Below are 20,900 nucleotides of genomic sequence, written 5' to 3'. Positions count from 1 at the left end.
AATAACATTTGATTAGTTAAAACACGTCATTCCACTTTTTCGGGCACTTAATTTTCGGATATTATCTATGTAGCGAAAGAGTTTCATTTGGTTGTCTAATTGTTGGACACCTTGGTTGTCATCCTTAACACATGCAAATAGCGGTTCCTACTTAATTTGTGCATCAATAAACAAGTTTCTACTTGATGTGAACACTCGGAACGATGGTTATTGCGTTATTTAAATTTCATATTAAGTGTTTGATTTATGAATTGCCTTTTTTCAAGCAAAAACGGAAGAGGTTGCTTTGTTCTCGCTATTCAGCTCATATGTATTGCGTTATGTGTAAGAAAGCACACATACGAACACGCTCGAGAGAACATGCTCATAGATATGAATAGATATATTGATATCACGTTTAATCACGATGCTCTTGCTGGAAGCAGGACTAATCAAAGAAAACTCCGGATTTTTATCTTCAAATGAAAAAATATATCATTTTGCAAACTGTGTGCAGATAACCACCTATATATAATAACGAATAATTATAAAAACGACCAAACCAACAAAACTGACACTTCCGTGTGACGAACTTAAAGCCATATTTCAAAGTATCACACATATTGAGCCTGAGTATTTTCATAAATGTTCTGGGTATTGAAAACATCGTTATTATATTTTAATGCTACATACATGTACATACCTGCTTCCAAATGAACTTAATACATGTTACTATTCATTTCGAAGCCGTTTTTTAGATAAAACGTTGACTCGATTGTTAAATACGGAAGGTAAATCCCCTTATCGGTGTCACATTTATGTATTTTAGATACTTCCGTGCCTTTATTACTTAATACATAAATCATGTTGAAAGATAAGTTCGTATTAAAATGCACTTCCGGCTTGTAATTACACACAAATGTAATCAATATTTACTAGCACGGTCTTTGTAATACGTATTTTACATGTATTCATGTGCTGGTTTAGTTAATCAGCGTTAAGCATAGATAAACACTTAGTTTAAGTAATATTAATTTTTATTTTTATTATCTACGATATTAATAACAGTTAATACGTGTTTATGTAATTAATATGCGTTTAGGCTTCATATTTTGATAAAAGTTGACACATATAGTAATCAGTTCATGAACATTATTATAATAAGCGGATATATTTACCTTGTACAGTACCCGTAGCCAACATAATTACGCACACAATTTTGTAAAACCACATTATGTCTCGTTCTGTACTGTCCTTAAGATTAAGACTGACTGAATGAGGAAGTACACTCGGTAATAATAATGCACGCGTGTATTGTGGTATGGTTTTACATAAAGCATAGCTATTCACTTGATGATTTATCAAGTAATTTAACAAGTAGTGTAAACTTGTTTAGGTTTAAAACTCATGTTAACCAAGCGAGGGTGACACAGTTGTTTTTTAATAAATATTGAAGCAATGAAACTTCATCAAATTGTAACTATTCAAAAGCATCCAGTTTACAAATAGATTAATATTAGTTTCTTCAATGGTACATGTTTATTAGTATAAAATTTAAAACTGATTTTAATAAGGACGCTTGGACCTTTCAATAGGGTTGGCAAACACCATTGTATATAGTGTTTTTTTTTGTATTGTGACGGTAGTATGAATTCAGATATGTACTTACATTTTGTTTAAAGAAATGATTTACTTATGTAAGATATTTGAATGCAAAGAACCTAAACACGAATTAACCGAGGACAATTTGAATGTTTTAAAGACTTTTCTTGAGTTATCCATAAGCAGCTTTGTAAATACGGCGCTAGGCGAAAGCTTTTCGGTTGTGTTTATATATAAAACACTAATTTATAATCATAGTAAATTGTTTTATATTTTATTTTACTCTGAGAGACATACGTTAATTCATACAAAGCAACTACATATTAGCATTGAACGAAAAAATATAAACTACAAGTATACTGTTATTATGTCAAAACTATTTTTAAATCCCCTTATCGGTGTCACAATTATATATTTTAGATACTTCCGTGTCTTTATAACTGAATACATAAATCATGTTTTAAAAAACGAAAACAACGTGTTTTTGACTCTAAATATCTCACACGCACACGTCGTTGAACTACTTTTCTTTCTCTAATGAAGGTCTTTTTCAATTAATTTGTTTGTTTGAGAATTAGATTTATATTGCTCTAAAATAATGAGATTATAGGTAATTAAAAAGATGCCTTTTGCAAAATTGGAACATATTTTACTTTCGTTTTTCGGTTAACAAGATTCTTAAAAAATAGTTATTTTCAAACTAAAAACAAAACACAATATTTTGTATTATAAACGCATCTCCCAATTTTAATAAATAGTTTCCCACCCTTCCAAAGAAGCCGGTTATATTCTGTGCTCAAGTCTGTCGGTCGGTCGTTTTTTTCGGTAGGTCGGTCGGATTTTTGCAAATCATTTCGTTTCCGAACGATATATTGAGAACGCTTGAACTAACAATCACCAAATTTGTTACTAAGGTGTGAAAGAAAACGCCTTCAAAGTATCTTCGATATACGGATGTTAATTAGCTTCTGCTGTCATCTGATACCTTATATTATTTTTTTTGTAAAATGTAAAGGCATACATTTATTCTATTTATGTTATTGTCTGTACACATAACATGGTTGGAATATTATTGAACAATGCATCATGAATTGTTTGTCATTAAGTAAAGTTTGGAACGTGATGTTATATAGAACAGACAATCGTATCCTAGTTTGTTTACAAGCATCTAAATAAGGATGAAGACACATGAATCAAACGGGAAGCAAATCACTTGAAATGGTAATTTATCTCGATCTATCTCGTTTTATCTCGATTTATCTCTATAAAGTAGCATTGTCTTCCTCGCAGTCGACAAGATTTGGTCATTCAAAGAAATAATTGAATCCCTTTGGGCTATGTAATACATACCGGAGCATTCCTTTTAAGTGATGGACGTTTGCACACATCCTGTTCGTTTTACTACCAAGGCACTTATCTGTGTATTCCTGTTTAATACAGCATATAGCCATGATTATCAGTTGATACCCGGTTTTATGACACAAACAGTAATATTGTTATTAACAATTAAAAAAAACAACATATTGACAATAAGTTCAAATTTATACAAAATAGTGTTCACATACAGTCGGAAGTGATTTATAAACCTCAATGTTTATGTTTCTTTTTCGGCTGGCGCAAATTAAGGGGGATCATACACTGAGTTTACTGGTAAACAACAATTTGGCGAAATTCATGTAGTCCCTGATCTTGCTAAATTATTATACCAATGATATTTGTGTCCCACACACAAGCCAAATACAAGGTTGACGCATATGGACTGCGATGAACTGCAATGGTAAAAGTCATTGAAGTATGTTTATTTTGACTTAAATATGTGCATGTCCAGGTTTATATTAAACTGGCTTTGCATGCCCTGGTATAAATGTTGCTTTATTTTGAAAACGATATTAAGTCTGCGAACACTTAAACAATGTAAAACAAATATTCTTCACCTCATGAGAACAACTTCCTTAATTGTATTATACACGAATAAAAATAATATACATTTGTAAATAATTCATTGTTTTTTGTATTGAAACAAACAGCTAATTATGTTGATACATTGCTCTCATTAGGAGTATACTATATATTGATGCTGTATTTTTATTAACTCGCAGTTTTGGTAAAACTCAATTTATATCGATAGACAAAACGGTTGATCGTTCGGAAATCGCTGTTTAGTTACCGATCAAACAATGAAAAACTAGACACGAAACATCATCACTGTACATGTAAAATGAAAAGCGAAAACGCCCGAACTGGTCGATATCTGTTAAGAGACGCATAAAATGTAAAAAAAATGTCTAAACTTTATCGATATGTACACATACGGATGATAAATAATGCATTGCTTAACTGCTTCGAAATTAAAATAAAACAAGTTAAAGTATCTCGTTGTTTATCGTAACATACCTCTATATATAGCTTCACTTATATGTATACAGTCCACATTAGTGCAATTGTATTGAAGTTAAATTTTATCTAAATAAGTATGTGTATACATTCAAATATTGTTGTTAATTATTTCTTGAGTTGTAAATCGCTCACATGGCGGCAATAAGTGCACTGTGCTTACTTGAACACAACTGACAGCGTTTATTGTTTAAGAACTAGCATGCATATTTTACAGTTTTAATATGACGGTATCGGCTTTAAGAAACATAATGAATTCCTATTGCCTTTGACAAGAAAAAAGTCAAATGTGCTGTCCTCCTCGAATAGCTTTTGTTTGTTCATTATGTCAACTTCAGAGCTTTAAACCTTTATATAAGACTAGATCATATTTCGAGCAAACGTCGATGTAGATTTTGGAAGGCATTGTAACATGTGGCGTAAAAATGTGTGTTCGTGGTTTGTTAGATCATGCTCGTTCATTCAGATGTCAGTGACTATAAATAACGATATTGCGATAGTAAGTATGTTTGTTGTCATTTAACGTTGTAAGAGTGATAACACTAATATGAAAGGGACATTCGTTTTAAAAATACTGTATTGATAGTTAAACAAATATTGTTTATTAACACTCAACAATATTTACAAGCATTTACATTCACATTTAAATCAATGCAGATAAAATGATATTAAGGATATAACAACTTTGCTTTCTTTTTTATAAAATGGCACCACATGTAGGAAAAAAACTTTTACCAACAAACATGTATTCCATAAATGTGAATCCATTTATATTAGCATAATAAAACTGCTCCATCAGGAGAGAGCCTAAATAATAGAAGCTGATCCCTTAATTATAGCAAAGGGCCAGTTTGACACAGACAAACGGACTAGACATGACATACATATACAAAACAAAACAACTATCATCAATGCCTGGTAATGAAATATGCAAAGCAATGTGTTTTAAACCTATTATAGCAAGCGTTTAACAGTATATTTTATTAAGTCATTTACTGATAAAACAGTTAATGTAAATGATTTCGATTTTAAATAAAGAAAATGTACTGGTATTGCCGTTATACTACTCAATGGTTGTTTGCAAACTGGAACATTAGACTTGTAAAAGTTTAATTTTAACTGATTAACTTAAATAAATGTATACAATGATCAACAACATCTCCTCATAGATTTCAAAGCTTCAGAGATCAACCTTATATAAAGTTTAATTTTCCATGTGCCATGATGCCGCCGAGGCTTATCGTGTTTTGCTTTGAGAACACGCGTGTTTTTGCTACCGTTGTTTTAATTTATCATACATATATATAGCATATTAATGTTAAAAAAACAATTATATGAAATGTCACATTAGGAGGATTACACACTGACATAAAACATGGTCAATGCGAATTAAGGAATAATATCTTATATCACGCTTACAGCGTTAAACCCCTTTATTTTTCTTCAAGCGGTAACATCTTCACTTTCTTTATGGGTAGGGCCAGGTTGATTGGAAAAGTGATTGTATTCACCTTCGTCATCTTTTACCGATGCAGATCCAGCTCTGACAGTCATTGCAGAGGAAGTCATGAAGCAGCCGTTGATTGTTGCTGCGATATGAATACGTCCCTTACCTTCGACATGGTCGTAATCATCATTTACGCTTGCTAGTGTTGCATTCGCTTTGTAGCTTACTGAAGCCGTGTCATAGGGATTGATTTTTGGTAGGTCATGCACCTGACAATGACTTTTTACATGGGTATAATCACAATGACGTTCGAATTTCAGTTTGTTATAAACTTTATCCTGATCCCTCTCAGTTTTTACTACCTTAGTCGTTGTGTAATCGTAATCATTGGTGTCGACTTTGACGTTTCCTCGTTGTTCTACTGCATCATTGATGGTATGGTTAATGTCTGTATCTACAATGGCTACATTTGGATCATTTGCTGTACTCTTATGTTCGAGATGTTCGTTCTCTAAGAGGCTTAGTTTCTCCTTAACGTGAAAGTTATTGTCGGGAACAGCGTTTTCGACAGTTACTCCACAGATTGCTTTGCAGTCACTGTAAGCACTCCTCATCACAGGGATTTTGTGGTCCGTTAATTGTATTATTCTTTTTCTAAAAATATCATATGTTAGCGCTTACATGGTATAAGCGTGCACACGCTGTTAAATACGTATAACATATATTGTACGTTAGTAATGTTATTAATTTGTATGAAAACAGTGTCCTATAAATATAAGAATTAATTCTTTAGAATGGTGTTAGCTATCAGATACATCAACTAATATAATGTTGATTCAACAGCTTACTTTATTATTGAAACGATCCATTTATATGTTTCTGTGTAAAGTTACTTCCGCTTTATCGTCAGATGAAATTGTGTTTTTTTGTTTGAAAGCATCGGATCTCAAGTAGGGCGTCTTGTTTAACTTACTCATTGTACAAAACACTATTTTAAAAATACGCACCTTCGTCTGACAACAATGATGACAGCAACAACGACAACCAAGACTGCCAAAGTCACTCCAATACTTATTCCTATTGCCAGCACATCTGAAGATGAAAATATAAAAGAGCCTTCAATTGAAGTATTTTTTTCTTTCTGCATTTTTTTAAAATGGTACATTGTAAATTTCTGTCTTATCACAATGTGACACAAAATCTTCAAAACATGTGTGACCTACCTCCAGATTGAACTGTTGTCCCATTTTTATCATCTATAATAACGTGTCCTTCTGTTGATTGTGTGACGTCTCTTATGGTCGTTTGACTTTCAGAAGATTTTGTGACACCTCTAATAGTCGTATGACTTTCAGTTCATGTTGTATCGTCTGTTGAACCTTCTTTTAAAAAGGGTACATATGATTTTTATGTTGATTCTAGGTTCATTTACTGTATCGATAGGTATGTGCATATTCAAATAAAAATCGTCTTAACTAATCAATTTCAGATATCATATTAACGTACATATTTAAACATAAAACAATACGTCATTTTCAAAACATTATATATACACATATCTAAATCAAACCTAGTTATATGTATTTTATTACAATCGACAAACAATGTCGTTGATTTAAATATATTGCAAACACAGATCAACAAGCTATAAGCCTAGATTCTGATTCATTTTATCCGCATATTACCTGATCCACATAGAGCTAATTTGATTCCATTGCTTGTGAAATTTAATTACCCGGTGTTTCGATCCAAGAATCCGTATGAAACATCACTATGGTAGTCGCTGCCTAAACAAACACAAACTTAAAACATTAAATTATGGTCAAATATTTTGTGTAAGCATGGTCATCTAAGACGTGATTTATTTGTGTAGAATATAATTGTTTTACACTGTACTAAATTGAACTATGTTTGTGCTTCTTGATTTTTCCAGAACGTAGAAGCTTTATAAGATATTAGTATGTGGCACTTCATTATTGTCCTATACTTATATTGATTTTATTGTGTGACCTTTTGTATGATTGTATTTTTCTGAAACAAATTAAACTAATTCACATTAAAACTTTACATGTGTCTTCAAGTGTGAACATTATCTAATTGACGAAACATCGTCTGTTAATATTCAATAATTGAAATTACATTGAGAATATACCATAAGCCTTTTTAGACAGGGGTGGGACGGCATATGCCCCTCTCCAAAAATATTTTCTAAATTGTAAATGTATTCAATTAGTTTTTTCATTAAATACAACATATGGAGGAGCTGAAGTGTTCAATCGTCTTTGTAAATTAAAAGTAAGCATATTGTTCAGAGTACATCCTTTTTCTAAAAGTTGCCGATCTATGGCAGACCATATGCATTACGTACGGTTAACCGATATAATAACATGATACTAGTAGAGGTATTTCGTGATAAACTTGAGGAGATTCAGGGGATTGGACAATTGATTAGATACTAACACATGTGCATGTACTGTTGAAGATTAAATAAGTATGTCTTATGAAAAAATCTGTAAAGGACAGTTAACATGTATTCGAAAAATAGATACGTTTTCGACGCTACGAAATAGAGTATATTCAAATGTTTAAATTCGTTGATTTGTTGACAGAATTATGTCTAAACAGTTTTCAAGTTTGCAATTTATCAACGTGATTATTATTGTTTTGTAAGATCATTTATGTCCGCTTTATATTATATGTACTTACCAATGGAGTGGCCTCTGAGCAAGGAGTTTGCTCTGATAATTCCCGTCCAGTAGTATTGCTGTTGATCATTAGTTTCTAATTGGGTATTGTTCACACTTACGATGGTCGCTGGATACCAGAAGGCGTTCAAACAAACCGCATTCCCTTTGATCCACGTGTCTGTCGGCGTGTCCTCTATTACTGCTAATGCATATGTATCTGCCAAAAAACATAAGCATAAGGAAGTCAAGTTAAATAGTTATATTAATGAGTATTGTTTGCGTATAATGTAAAGCATTTAATGATAAACGTTATAACATTCCCAGATATTATAAATACATCAACACAACAAGACCCTGTTAATATTTGAAATTTATCAGTGTGAACTGAGAAGTCGATTAAAAGTATACAATATAACAATTCAATTTTCTGCGGGATTTGGGATTGGTAAGGAATTGTCCTAGCAATATTATCCTTATGGTTTCCTATACTAAACAATGAATGCGTTGTGGCAGTTAAGACCAATCTTTATAAAGCATGCTATTTGATTTAAGGTTTACTGTTTTAACGGTTTAATATAAATGTACACAGTGAATTATTGGTAAGTAATTGACGAGCCTTAACTGTGTATTTGTTTTAAATTGTCCTCTTTGTGTGCATACCTGTTGCTATGCTGGTGCTACACAATGTCTTGATAGAGTCTGACCTTGTACAGGCTTGCCAACTGAATGCCGCTTTGTTGTAAACAGGGCAATCTCCATCAATCCCCGTGTCATTTATGTAGCCTTTTGCTGTGTATAAAATGGTTTCGTTTTAATTTGCAATATATCATCACGAGCTATGTCTCGTTGAACAAAATGAACTGTGTAAAGAAAGCATACGTTATAATTTGTCAATAATAAGTATGCGTTCATGAAGAAACGTCGACAAATGACTCTCACTGTCCAAATTGCTTTATTGTTGATATACTAAGATACGCATATGCAACTACTTTTTCGCATAAATTCACGTAGATAATATGTTCAGTTACATACTTATATTTACGTTTGTACTTATTATTGTCGTTACATTAAATTAACATTATATTATGTAAATAAATTCAACAACAGGTGCTTCGAAACTATACATTTAACTGACCTGTTATTTGAGAGAATACAACATAACAGCCTTTTTCACATCGTTTGCCATCACATGTTCCAAATGAGATTTCTTCTATAGATCTAGTGACGCAGCGGCAGGTTAGTTATGCCTGCTCAAAAGGACAGTTAACGTGATACTACTTTTATAGAGACACGAGACCTTGACAATCGTTAATGTCTTGTTTAGATAATAAAATGAGGTTTGTTGAACTTTAACTTCAAGGAATCACAATGAACTTGAAGGTAAAATTGTGATTCTTGCGCGCCGGCGCCATTTGAAGGATAGCAGATGTGACAAGTTCTTTTAACTATCAATGACTTTTTTATTTACTTACAACGTTCGGCAGTGACAAGTTTGAGGGTTTAAAGGGAATTCATCTATGTGATAAACAAATCTTAGCGGCAACTCATTGTTTTCCATTACACTATTTTTAAAATCACATAACATTAGCATAATTTGACGCGAAGCTAAACACATGGCCCGTTGTTTTTCGTTAGACCGTTAACTTTCAAATCATGTATATTGAAAGTATATTCCTCATACGAGCACCACACAATTCTGTCACTTATTCCTACAATGTATTAATGCATTCTGACTGTAAACGTTAAACGTGTTTATCATATAAAATATTGTCCATACGCATTATAACTTTTACATTGAATATTACAATTAGACACACAGACTCAACAACTATAGGTATACATATATATATACATGTTTATATATTAAACGTGTAAACACTTACCTACGGATTAAATATATCATGGCCTTGAGTTGTCTGTATTCCAAATAGTGTTGTATTGACACAAATACTTTTGCAGTACCCGATACGTGTAACTGGGTACGTTTGCTCATTTTGAACCACCGCGCAACCTGTAACGTCACCATATTATTCAAAACCATCTCACTCAGGAAACGTAACTGGACAAACCATTTACCTCGTTTTCCATGCAAAGTTTTGTATAATCAATATCATAAGTTTAGACATTTAATTCATATGCATATACAAATATGACCTTAAAATTAAATATGACAATTAAAACACAACAATCACCATGGAAGTAAAATGGTACTTTTGCTTTGAAATAGCCTATCCAAACGTCTGAAGTCGCTAGTTTACTTCGTTTACTGCAAAGACGAAGATATTGTAAGAAAGCATTGGCTCTGCCTTAGTACAATTTGCATTCCGCCATTCGGTTGAGTATCCACTTATGTTGTATATCTCAGCTGAAATGAAAAACAAACCCTTTACAAATCACACATTTTGCAAGCATCGATGTTTGTAACAATCAACACTAGTATTATATGTGTATATTAATTATTTCTTATTGTAAATATATAATCTCGTTTACTCACACAAAAATATTGATGTAAATGTATACAGTCCAATTAATTTATATACGATGCACTATGATAAAAACGTACGGTTCCTTTTTTACTTAACAATTACATTAAACTACACTGTACAGCAATTGTATATAAAAACTTAAAATGAATTATTGTCTGTGTTTCTGAGACTGGAAATATTTGTTTCACATAGAAGCTATTTTAACCGCTTGAGTTTTTATAAATATTGTGTAATGCGACAAATTTAACGATTGATCTATCCATACTTACCTTGTGTTGACTTATACAACACTATAAACACTCCTAATATTCCTGACCAGCACATATTGTCACCGATACATTGATCTGAAATGAAGTAAAGTTGCATTTGATAATGTACCACTTCATTTGTGTTGTCAAAGTGCTTCCGTTATTGACACTACTCGCCCACTTAAGATAATCATACCATTACACCATCGTTTGAATATCAATCTCCGACTCAAGTTGAAGTTATAACATGTTTTATATTACTTGAAACACAACATTACATGTTTAAGATATCGCCAACAGTATGTATGACATCAGTGAAATGTTTTTGGTCATTTATAAATTACTGATACAGTTAACAATTGCAAATATGAGTGTGAGCAAAAATTGAGTTGGAACTAATTATCAAATGTACCAGTATCACAATTCGAAAAAAATATATATTTAACTAGGAAGTTAAATCCCTAACACACACAATAGAAACAATAATTGTTACAAGTATTACAAACAATCAAAACGCAATTGAGTGTACATGCAATAATTATCACCATTAGGATATATTTCTGTGGAAACCCTTTCAAACATACCCGTTAAACAGTCTGTACAACATAAACTTTTAACAGTTTGTGAAACATATACTTTAAACAGTTTGTGAAAAACATATACATACACGTTTCATTCTCTGTACAACCTCTATGTCTAGTAGTCTGGCAACATACACGATTAACAGTTTGTGCAGCATAAATGTTAACACTCGATTAACTGAACTGTAACCATTTTTTTTACATATTATAAGTCTGTGAAATACATAAGTTTATTAATCTATGCAACGTATACGTTCATCACTATGTGCGGTAGGCGATCAACGGAACTAGAACATAAACGATGAATAAACCCTCTAAAGCATATTGCAACATTTGTATTTAGCACATATTCAAATATGTGCATTTATATATATTTCCAATATTGTAGAATATATTTTGCAATAATCAAGTAAAATGCAGAACATGAATAGTGTGACACCGGAAATTATAAGTGTTTCCGTTAATATTCGGACTATTCCGGGATATATCCCTTTCTAAGGGTGCGTTCTAAGTCACTTCGAAACATACTCGAATAGGTATTATTATTTACACAATTATTAACTTACGTTGCATGGGATATACATCCTCATTCATTTCATACCATGCGTATGGTATTAAGTTACTGAGGGTGTATATCCCACACACCGTCAGTTACTAACGGTTTAACGATTATATCTCAACCGACTACTCGATTACTCGTGCAGTATGGAAATTACTCGGGGTGTATGGAAAATACTCCATTGGTACGTGACCGCTCTCAGCCAGTCGGATTAGGTCATTCTAGTAGGAGGTGAGATATTGCTCTATTTCTTCCATTGATAGGGCAAACTGGGTGGATCATTTGATGTTAAACAAGTTGGGCGGCTTCGCTATCAATTTTCGATGTGTTTTGTATATTTTATATTTTACAGCTAGAAAGATAGGTACTGAATACATTCACACGGCGTTCTACTAGTTGTATTTGCTATCCCGCGTCTTGGTTAAATTTTCTAATTGCTTCATTACGTGACCATATCTTAGGCAATACATGTACAAACTCATGGGTCATAACAGAACACTCTTAAAAAGCTTTATTTGGCTGACTCTAGATATGTGTTAATAATTGATAAATCGTATGAAACAATCCTTTCCGTTGGTGTCACGACTAAAGCTGTCCACATGTATGTTACGCTGTATGAAACTATATGCATTTGAACAAGTTCGAAGATGACTAGTCACGTGTTTGTCTACCTGGTCACGGGACAATTTAAGTACCATAGTCGACACAAAATATTAAAAATTACTTCGCTAACAAAGATTTTTACGATGACTAAAATCGGTCATTGTGATAAGGATACATACTATCTGAATGTTTTTTATTGTGTGCATTAACATGTACATAATGTTGGGTTTATACAGGACTTGTGTATCGTGCATTTGTATCGATTGCATCACAATTCTCTCTCCAGATCCCGGAATACGTGTTAATCAGGTAACAAGCAGGATTGTTCCGTTTTTGGTATCATTTTTGGGTCTTGTAGTAATATAATTATGTCATGCCCGAAACGTCTCATGCAAAGAAGAGATATGACACAAATGATACATACGAGGCGAAAGCAAAACTGCGAACTTTGAATATATAAGATATTTGCGTTTAACCTACTACAACTATACCACATATTCGCTTATCAGCGTAAACGTGCGTGGTATTTAAATTCGTTGAATATATAATTCATTCACACTATTTTCTAGAATTGTTGTATACAAATGTTAAACTGATGAAATAACAGTTGAAACTTTTTGCATTTCTTGTATTTGTCCATGAGTGTAAACTATTTCAGGTAAATTATTTATTGTTTGCCAGCAAAGATTTATGAATATTAACAATGATGCTGATAGCTTTGATACTTCAAATTGAAAACCTCTTTACAGCGTATGTTTAACCCATAACCACTTAAATACGTATTTTTAACCCTTTGCTACTTAGATACGTATTTAACTCTTAGCCACTTAGACACGTATTTAACCCTTTACCACTTAGAAACGTTTTTAACCCTTTACCAACTTATATACGTATTTTGAACCCTTACCACTTAGATACGTATTTTCAACCATTTATCACTTAGATCCGTATTTTAACCCTTTGCCACTTAGATATGTATTAATCCCTTTACCACTTAGATACGTTTTTAACCCTGTAAACCACTTAGATACGTATTTTGACACATTTGTAGTGACTTAGAATGTAGCATTTAATTAAAAACTTTACTTACTATTTTCAAATTCTAAAGGCTTTATTTCCAACCCTTAGACACTGATGAGTAGCAAACAGCATAAAACCTGAACAGACTAAGCATGATATTGTAAGTAATCTTCTGTATCGCCCTCTTCACTTACACCACTTATTAAATGGTATGTCATATTTTTCCGTTTTGCTGCTCTCAAAATATATTGTTTTATGCATACAGGCACCTAAATGTCCCCCACTACAAAAGCCTGATACAAGAAATGTGTGTAGTACTGATTGCACATAATTGTTTCGTCTGTTAGAGTCAGGTTGTGTTCACCACTTAACAATCTGTACGTATATCCTTGTAAAACATAATAATTATTATTCATTATAAGCGTGTGTTAATGAGAAGTTCCTGCATAAGAACGCTCTAAGAATGTAATATGGTGACACTGTGTGTTAATATTGAGAATAACGTATTGTTAAACATATATTTAACGAGATGATTGATCAATTATCTTTCGGAAATCCCTCAAGCATACACAAGTGCTGTTTGAGTTTCTGAAACTTCATGGTATGACTTACACTTGTTCAAAACTCTCTTATCACGATATTAAGGCCCATTCACTTTCTTAAAAAACTTCCTTGTTGCATATCTGATATAGAATAACTGTTGATAAGCCTAGTTTGTCCTGATATAGGACCAGGATTTTTTGTAGGCATTATCATTATCTAAATCTGTATGCATAAATACAGTAAGAATTTGTCGTCCGCTTATATCCCGTATTTAATTGTTGGTTTATTCGTCACTTCCCATACATAGAGGCAATTGTAGTAATTTAAAGATGTATACCAATACAACTTCATTCATAATTAGACCAACTCCAACTTGTCTAAACAGATATGCACCAGTATATCCGTTTAACATTGAATACGTCAAACTACAATTTATTGTGAATACTTTATGATTACGCATCAATAAATCATTATATGTGATCATGTAAACGAGTAATGAATTATAATTACTTTCTATAACGTTATTTTAGTTGATTTATGGCCCTTATCAATAATATTGGCTGTCAGGTTATTGCCTTGGTTTGAACATGCCATTTTCACCTCGGCGCCCGGGCTGAATTCCAGTAAAAAATCATCATATGAGTTATTTCGGTGGACAATATACCGGATAGGTAGGGTTCCTCCGGGAACACCGGCTGCTGACCATAATAAACAACCATACCATAATTTAACATTTTTCATTAACAACTAGATATATCTGGACATAGAAGATATATTTCGAAATTCGTACCAAACTTGTGTGGGACTGGTAATTTAATTATGTACGAGTGCTTGGGCACACTCTGTATCCTCACATTATGCACATTACGCGAGTTTTGAGTAGAGAACAGCAATATTAATAGTTTAAAGACAACCTATTAAACACACACACATGAATCCAGCAACACTGATTACGTATCTTACAACAAATACAGGAAATATGAACTCTTAAACAAACGCAATCGCTCCAAGAACCTGCTTAATTGCGAATGGCAAACATGCTGAGCATGTTATACTCCACCATCAAGGACGACGTAATGTACTAGTTCGCATATATCGGTCATTTGTTTTGTCACGAGGTCTTATGAAACTGTTAACAACATCAAACAGTTTCATCTGATACATTTACCACAATGTATTCCGCTTAAGTGGAATTAGGGGAAGGTCCTTAATTATTAATTCAACGGGATATTTTACAATCACAGAATCGTGCTGAAAACGAGTTAAATTCCATTTACTATGCTTTATACATCACATTCTTTTGATTTGAACTATGTTCGTTTGATATAAAAATGTACACTGTTGAATCAGTTATATGCTAATAGGACCTCTAAATTCATGCCGCAAACAAATGTTGGATTACTGTTGTTGAGCACGAAGGGAGATAATCATAACGCTAAGATCGTAAGAAGAGACAGTTGTTCGACAGAGAAATTTATATTGAGTGCCGACTGATAAAGTTATCCATACATTATATAGAGTTAGATTTCGCAACTAGCCATATGAATAAAGACGTTATAAAAGCATTGACTACAATTTCTTTTGTATTATTTTGCGGGGTTATGTATAAACACTTTTGTAGTAGTAACGCAGTTGGGCTGTCGGTCTTTGGGTCTATTGTTCTTTTCAACATTTATATTTGCAAATTAAAGTACTTATTTCGTATAGGTTCAAGTTATAACATCTTTTTGATTTTTTGTTTATTTTAAAGAATGTTTTCAAGATGGTGAGGTAGTTTTCGTAGTATCCACATTTACAAGCTCGACGTATTTTCGTACATAATTTCCAGACCAATCTCTCAAACTTGTTAATAATGTGAACTATTTTGGCACACGTGTTTCACGTCATAAATAAAGTGTCAGTTTATTTTTAAAAAAAAACTCTAAATGTGGGGGGTGGCGGATTTTCAATAACAAAATTATCAAACAACATGGTAACCATATGTTATCCCATGAGAGATAGTAATCAGGGTGCTCACGTGACTGCGTGGGGTTCACAATCTACAGTTGCTTGATGTTAACACACCGGTATGCAGTACTTTTCTTCAAATAACTTTTTGAAACAAATTTTCTTAAGAATTTTAACTAGTGCATGAAAGACAGGGTTGATGACGATTAATGAAATGTGAAATACATCAGAATTACTTTATTGAATAAACCTGTGTTCTTGGCCAAATATTCGATGTGTAACGCGTTGCTGCTGGCGGTTGTGCTACACGGAACGTGAAAAATTGTGGCACCGATTTCAGACGTATTCAATGATTTGTTCTTACATCTTAAGATATCGGCCAAACTTTCAAGGCAAATTGTATTGTATGCACAACATATTAATGTAAATGTAAAAGATTACAACGGTGTGTTTATATTTTGTCCAGCCCGTGTGTAAACACCATTGATCCTGCATCCTGTTAATGCAACCTTTGCAGACTAATTACATATGAATAAGTCAGATTATGTTCATTATTTTACTAAATTAGTTATGATATCATATAGTGCAAATATGTTCAACAGTTACAAACCATAGCGAGTGAAACACTGAACACTATAACCGCTATGGTTAGTTACCCATGTAGAAACTGACTTGTATTGAAAGATGTCACACCTACAGAGTTGTATATACACATCATATTGACAATATTATGTCTGAACCAACAAGGCCTTGCCACAAAACGGAAGTCAAATGAGTAAACATATAATTATATAATTATATAGAGTAATATAATAAATAACCTCTTCCCTGAAACTTATGTCCTAGCGGTTCTCTATATTTTATTACTATTATATTTTAATATTTTCGTTTAACTAATACTTCTGAATAAAGAAAATGATATGCTTGGTGTTGAACTAATTTATAAAATATTATTCATTAAATTTATTGATTGATTTGAAACAAAAAGTATCTGATATTTGATATTTGAAAAGCGACATCAGCTAGTGGTCCCTTACGAAGTTTGTTCTAATATACCACTTAGTAACTAAAGGTCATTCTTAAAATATATAGTTCATTAGCAAGATAACTTAAAGTGTTTGTTTTCTCCAGCAACAATCTTTAAGCATGACATGTGTGCTATGAAACAATGTTCAATAATATTTTACCAAGTAGGCCTGCCCAAACTAAAAGGTTTTGTATTTTGTATACAACATTGCATAGTGGGGCTCTATACAGTTTGTCAAAATCATTTCTTAGGGGTAATAACTGGCTACACAAAGGGAAAGCATAGTTAATATAAACATTCTCGGAAAAATAACTCGGACAGGCATGTTCTTCTCTCAAAGAACAACAACAACATTACACACGTTTGCAATATGACACTATTGTTTACCTCTTTTTTGCTCAACGTATGCAGTGTCTCGCTGGTATTGTTTAACATTTTATTGTACATGCAATTTGTCACTAGCCTTAAAAATACTAGCAGAGGAAGACAACAATTCATATCATACCTATATTTCTGGGGTTTCATTATTTCTACATTTAATTTTAGATGATGTAAAACGAGTGTTATCGTCTGTAATTGACGATGACAACGTAAACGCAGTGTTCTATCTTACTATAGGTAGCAGTTCGTTTGAACATCAGTAGTGTGTGCATACTACTTATTTTTTAGTGCAAAGAACTGCTCGTTTACGTGATAATTTTGAAATACTATGTTCGCTCGTCGTTGTAAGACTAAACACTTTCAATTGTATGCACTGTACATTGTTATGTTCTCAAACTTGTTGAACTATGTACGTTTCTGTTAGGAGTATCGGCTTGGCAATGCATTACATTTGCAAAGAGTATAGGGTGAAATAATACAGCATTCAAGAACAAAGATGTACACTTTTAATTATCGCTCTTGATAATAAATGAATGCAGACAAAGTACCGATCGTAGAAAAATGTCCGTGCGCTTGGCCAAAACGGGCATAACAGTGTTAACATATATAAAATAGGGGCCCTACTATTTTTGCCAAAATACTTGTGTTTCGGTAAAGATTTATTTCCTTACAACGTGTCACTGTGATTGTCCGCATTTTTTGTAGCAATTCAACGCAGATTTAATCTTACCAACTATATAATGAACTATATCACACATATCATTGAGATTTCATATTTTGATTTCCTGAATCCATCATTTGTAACATCGTTTTTGATGTTCTCGCAAACATTTAATTGTTTTTGGTATTTTTATATTTGGCTTGTTAGAAATTTAGTAGTCTTGTTTGCCATAAATATCATTTTCCGCCTAAGGAATTACTTTGTCTAAAAAAAATCCCTCAAAAATAACATAGATATTAAACCCTAAATCGAACATAACTTAGATCACGTTTAACTAGTCGTAAACGAAATAGTCCTTAGATAGTAAGATGCGATTGTAATAGAGAATAAACCTGTTTGATTCTGATAAAAAATACATTACCCATTGAACTTGTGACAAGGTTCTAAATATCACACTAACTGCAAGATGTTTGGAAGAAGGCATGTTTTTTGGAGAGCTGCGTAATGCCGATGGCCATATCTGCATTTTGGTCCAATAGTTTCGTCGGATCAATCTTACCTTATATGTAATTGTAAGTATAATTTTACAAACGACATTTTGCTCTTGAACTACAATAGTTTACTTTTAAAATATAACAAGGGTCATTTATGAAATTAATATCGTGTGTTTGTGTTCTTTAAAAAACCGTTGTAGTTACGCAGACTGGAAGTATAACTTGATGCATAGCCACTAGACATTGGTTTGCATGTTTTACTTTCGATTCAAATTGTCGTCGATGAGTACAAATATGCGTTTATATAATGTACACTTCTACATTTTTGTCCGAAAACATGTGCGTATATTGTACATGTGATATCAAACATGTCTATGTATATTGTATAAGTAAAGGAGGAATAAGATAATACATTATGTTCTTTCTCAGAGTTTCAAGTTCACATCATTAGTATGTACGCGTGCTAATATAATGACACGTCTTAATTGTCTAATGTTCACATCGTTAGTATGTACGCGTGCTAATATAATGGCACGTCTTAATTGTATAATGTGTTACAAAATGAAATATTGGTGTGTGCAAGCAGCAATTTATGTAGTCACATAGTTAATATATTATATATTAATGCGTCACTATATGAAGAGCATTTTTAATATAAGTTATTTTCGATGCATGCAAATAATGAATACAATTTATAGGTAAGTCCTCATCAAAATTAATCAAAACAATAAATCGTGCTGACGTGATCTTGTATTCAGTAGTCCCTAATGGTATAATGCGTTTATCGCATTGTATTGTCAAATCACCTTTTTATTGATTTCACTAGGCACTATATTGTGTCAATGTGACCGTATATTAAGCCAATAAATCATTCGAATTGGTACAATTACCTATATTTTAAGTGAAACCAAACTCATATAAAACATCATGCCGATGCGTACAAATATTAAGCTAAACTGAGTAAGATATAATTCTCTGAAATAATATTACCGACAACTGAGATATAACCAACATATAAATACATGGACTCATCATGAAATATATATATTGCCCAATTAACAACATATTTAGTGTAACTGACATTATAATCCGTAATAAGATCTGAATATGTACATGTAATCGGTTTGCTAATGATAGTGATTGTCTTATGAAATGCAACATGTTTATTTGTAAGGTTATCTTGTCAAATATCACGCACTCATCTAATGTTTGAATAAATCATAATGGTGTCATATTTTAGAGGCTGTAAGCTGTAGAGCTACTTTCGCCACTAGGACACTAAACATGACAATGTTCGACAGACGCGTCGTTTGTTCTTGTATTCAGCCCTCAAACCGGTTTTAACAACTAATGATTTTCATTTAGCTTTCGAATGCGGCAATTCCAGGCATACTAATGCTATGTTTATATTCGTTGTCTTCTAAAAATTAAAGAAGATCAGACCAATTATTTATTCCCTGATATTGTTTCTGGAGTTTAATTGTTTGCTATAAAAGCAAGGCATACCAATAATATAGAGTTTCGGGAGTTGAATTATTATATATATTCATTGTTTAAAACAATGTTTTTACTGAATAACTTTTCAATATGGTTAACGGTTAGAATGTCAGAATTACTAATATATTTAAATGTCAAATTAATACAATATTAATTGCTTTAATGTATGTACGTATGTTTCATAAACTGACATATTGACTTATTTACAGGTAACATCAGCATGGTATTTTGTCTGACTTAATCTTTATAAGGATAGTTTCACATAATATTTGGAGCTATCAGGTCCGTACCTAATGTTGTCATGAAGACACGGATATGACATGTACAAAAAAAAATAATTACACTCATGCTTGGATCAATGTACATTGTAAAGTCACATAGGTTTGATATAGTGTCTTATATATTGTTTAGAAGTATGTTTTTTACAAAATATATTGTACGCATCGTATCATGACAAAAAAGTGTGCAGTAAAACACGTATAATACAATTGTCATGATGTATTGCCCAATTAGATCAATATACTGACTGTATCAATTTTTATTTTCATCAATGAAGATCTGGTATAATGACAGGTTGACCTAGCATAACATTACAATCACGGTCAATACATACTTTTGGAAACAACAATGTTAAATTTGTTCAATCAATATTCAAAGTGTTCAATGTAATAATTGGCAGATTGCTCGAAACCATTTTGACATAGTTGAACCCGATTTTATAACATATATTAACGTCGATTTATC

At 32.4% G+C, this 20,900-nt stretch overlaps 1 protein-coding gene and 2 long non-coding RNA genes across 13 annotated transcripts in view; all 3 read right to left on the bottom strand.

Moving 5' to 3' along the window:
* Positions 1-20,900, bottom strand: part of LOC127861221 (uncharacterized) — a 361,489-nt gene that overhangs the window by 31,712 nt on the left and 308,877 nt on the right. For 2 of the 10 annotated variants that reach the window (XM_052399621.1, XM_052399618.1), the window contains exon 1: positions 1,158-1,257. The exons of 6 other annotated variants lie outside the window; for them this stretch is intronic. In XM_052399621.1, coding sequence (XP_052255581.1) covers positions 1,158-1,212 — 55 coding nt within the window. In that variant the 5' untranslated portion in view covers positions 1,213-1,257. Of the gene's footprint in view, positions 1-1,157; positions 1,258-20,900 lie in introns of those variants that run through there. 2 more of the 10 variants (XM_052399628.1, XM_052399627.1) reach the window with 2 other exon arrangements.
* Positions 4,562-9,356, bottom strand: LOC127861234 (uncharacterized). 2 transcript variants are annotated; one of them, XR_008040140.1, is made up of 7 exons: positions 9,245-9,356; positions 8,770-8,898; positions 8,129-8,326; positions 7,158-7,209; positions 6,646-6,804; positions 6,430-6,514; positions 4,562-6,076 (listed from the first exon to the last, which is right to left on the bottom strand). It is a non-coding gene; the product is annotated as an uncharacterized LOC127861234 (long non-coding RNA). The 2 variants fall into 2 exon arrangements; XR_008040139.1 differs by having other exon boundaries at positions 6,646-7,209.
* LOC127861239 (uncharacterized) lies at positions 9,998-10,939 on the bottom strand. The gene is made up of 3 exons (XR_008040145.1): positions 10,865-10,939; positions 10,321-10,474; positions 9,998-10,120 (listed from the first exon to the last, which is right to left on the bottom strand). It is a non-coding gene; the product is annotated as an uncharacterized LOC127861239 (long non-coding RNA).

This window comes from Dreissena polymorpha, chromosome 15 (genome assembly GCF_020536995.1).
Source record: "Dreissena polymorpha isolate Duluth1 chromosome 15, UMN_Dpol_1.0, whole genome shotgun sequence".
Taxonomy (NCBI): Eukaryota; Metazoa; Mollusca; class Bivalvia; order Myida; family Dreissenidae; genus Dreissena; species Dreissena polymorpha.
Note: the sequence above shows the minus strand (reverse complement) of the source record. Positions and strands in the feature narration are given on the sequence as shown.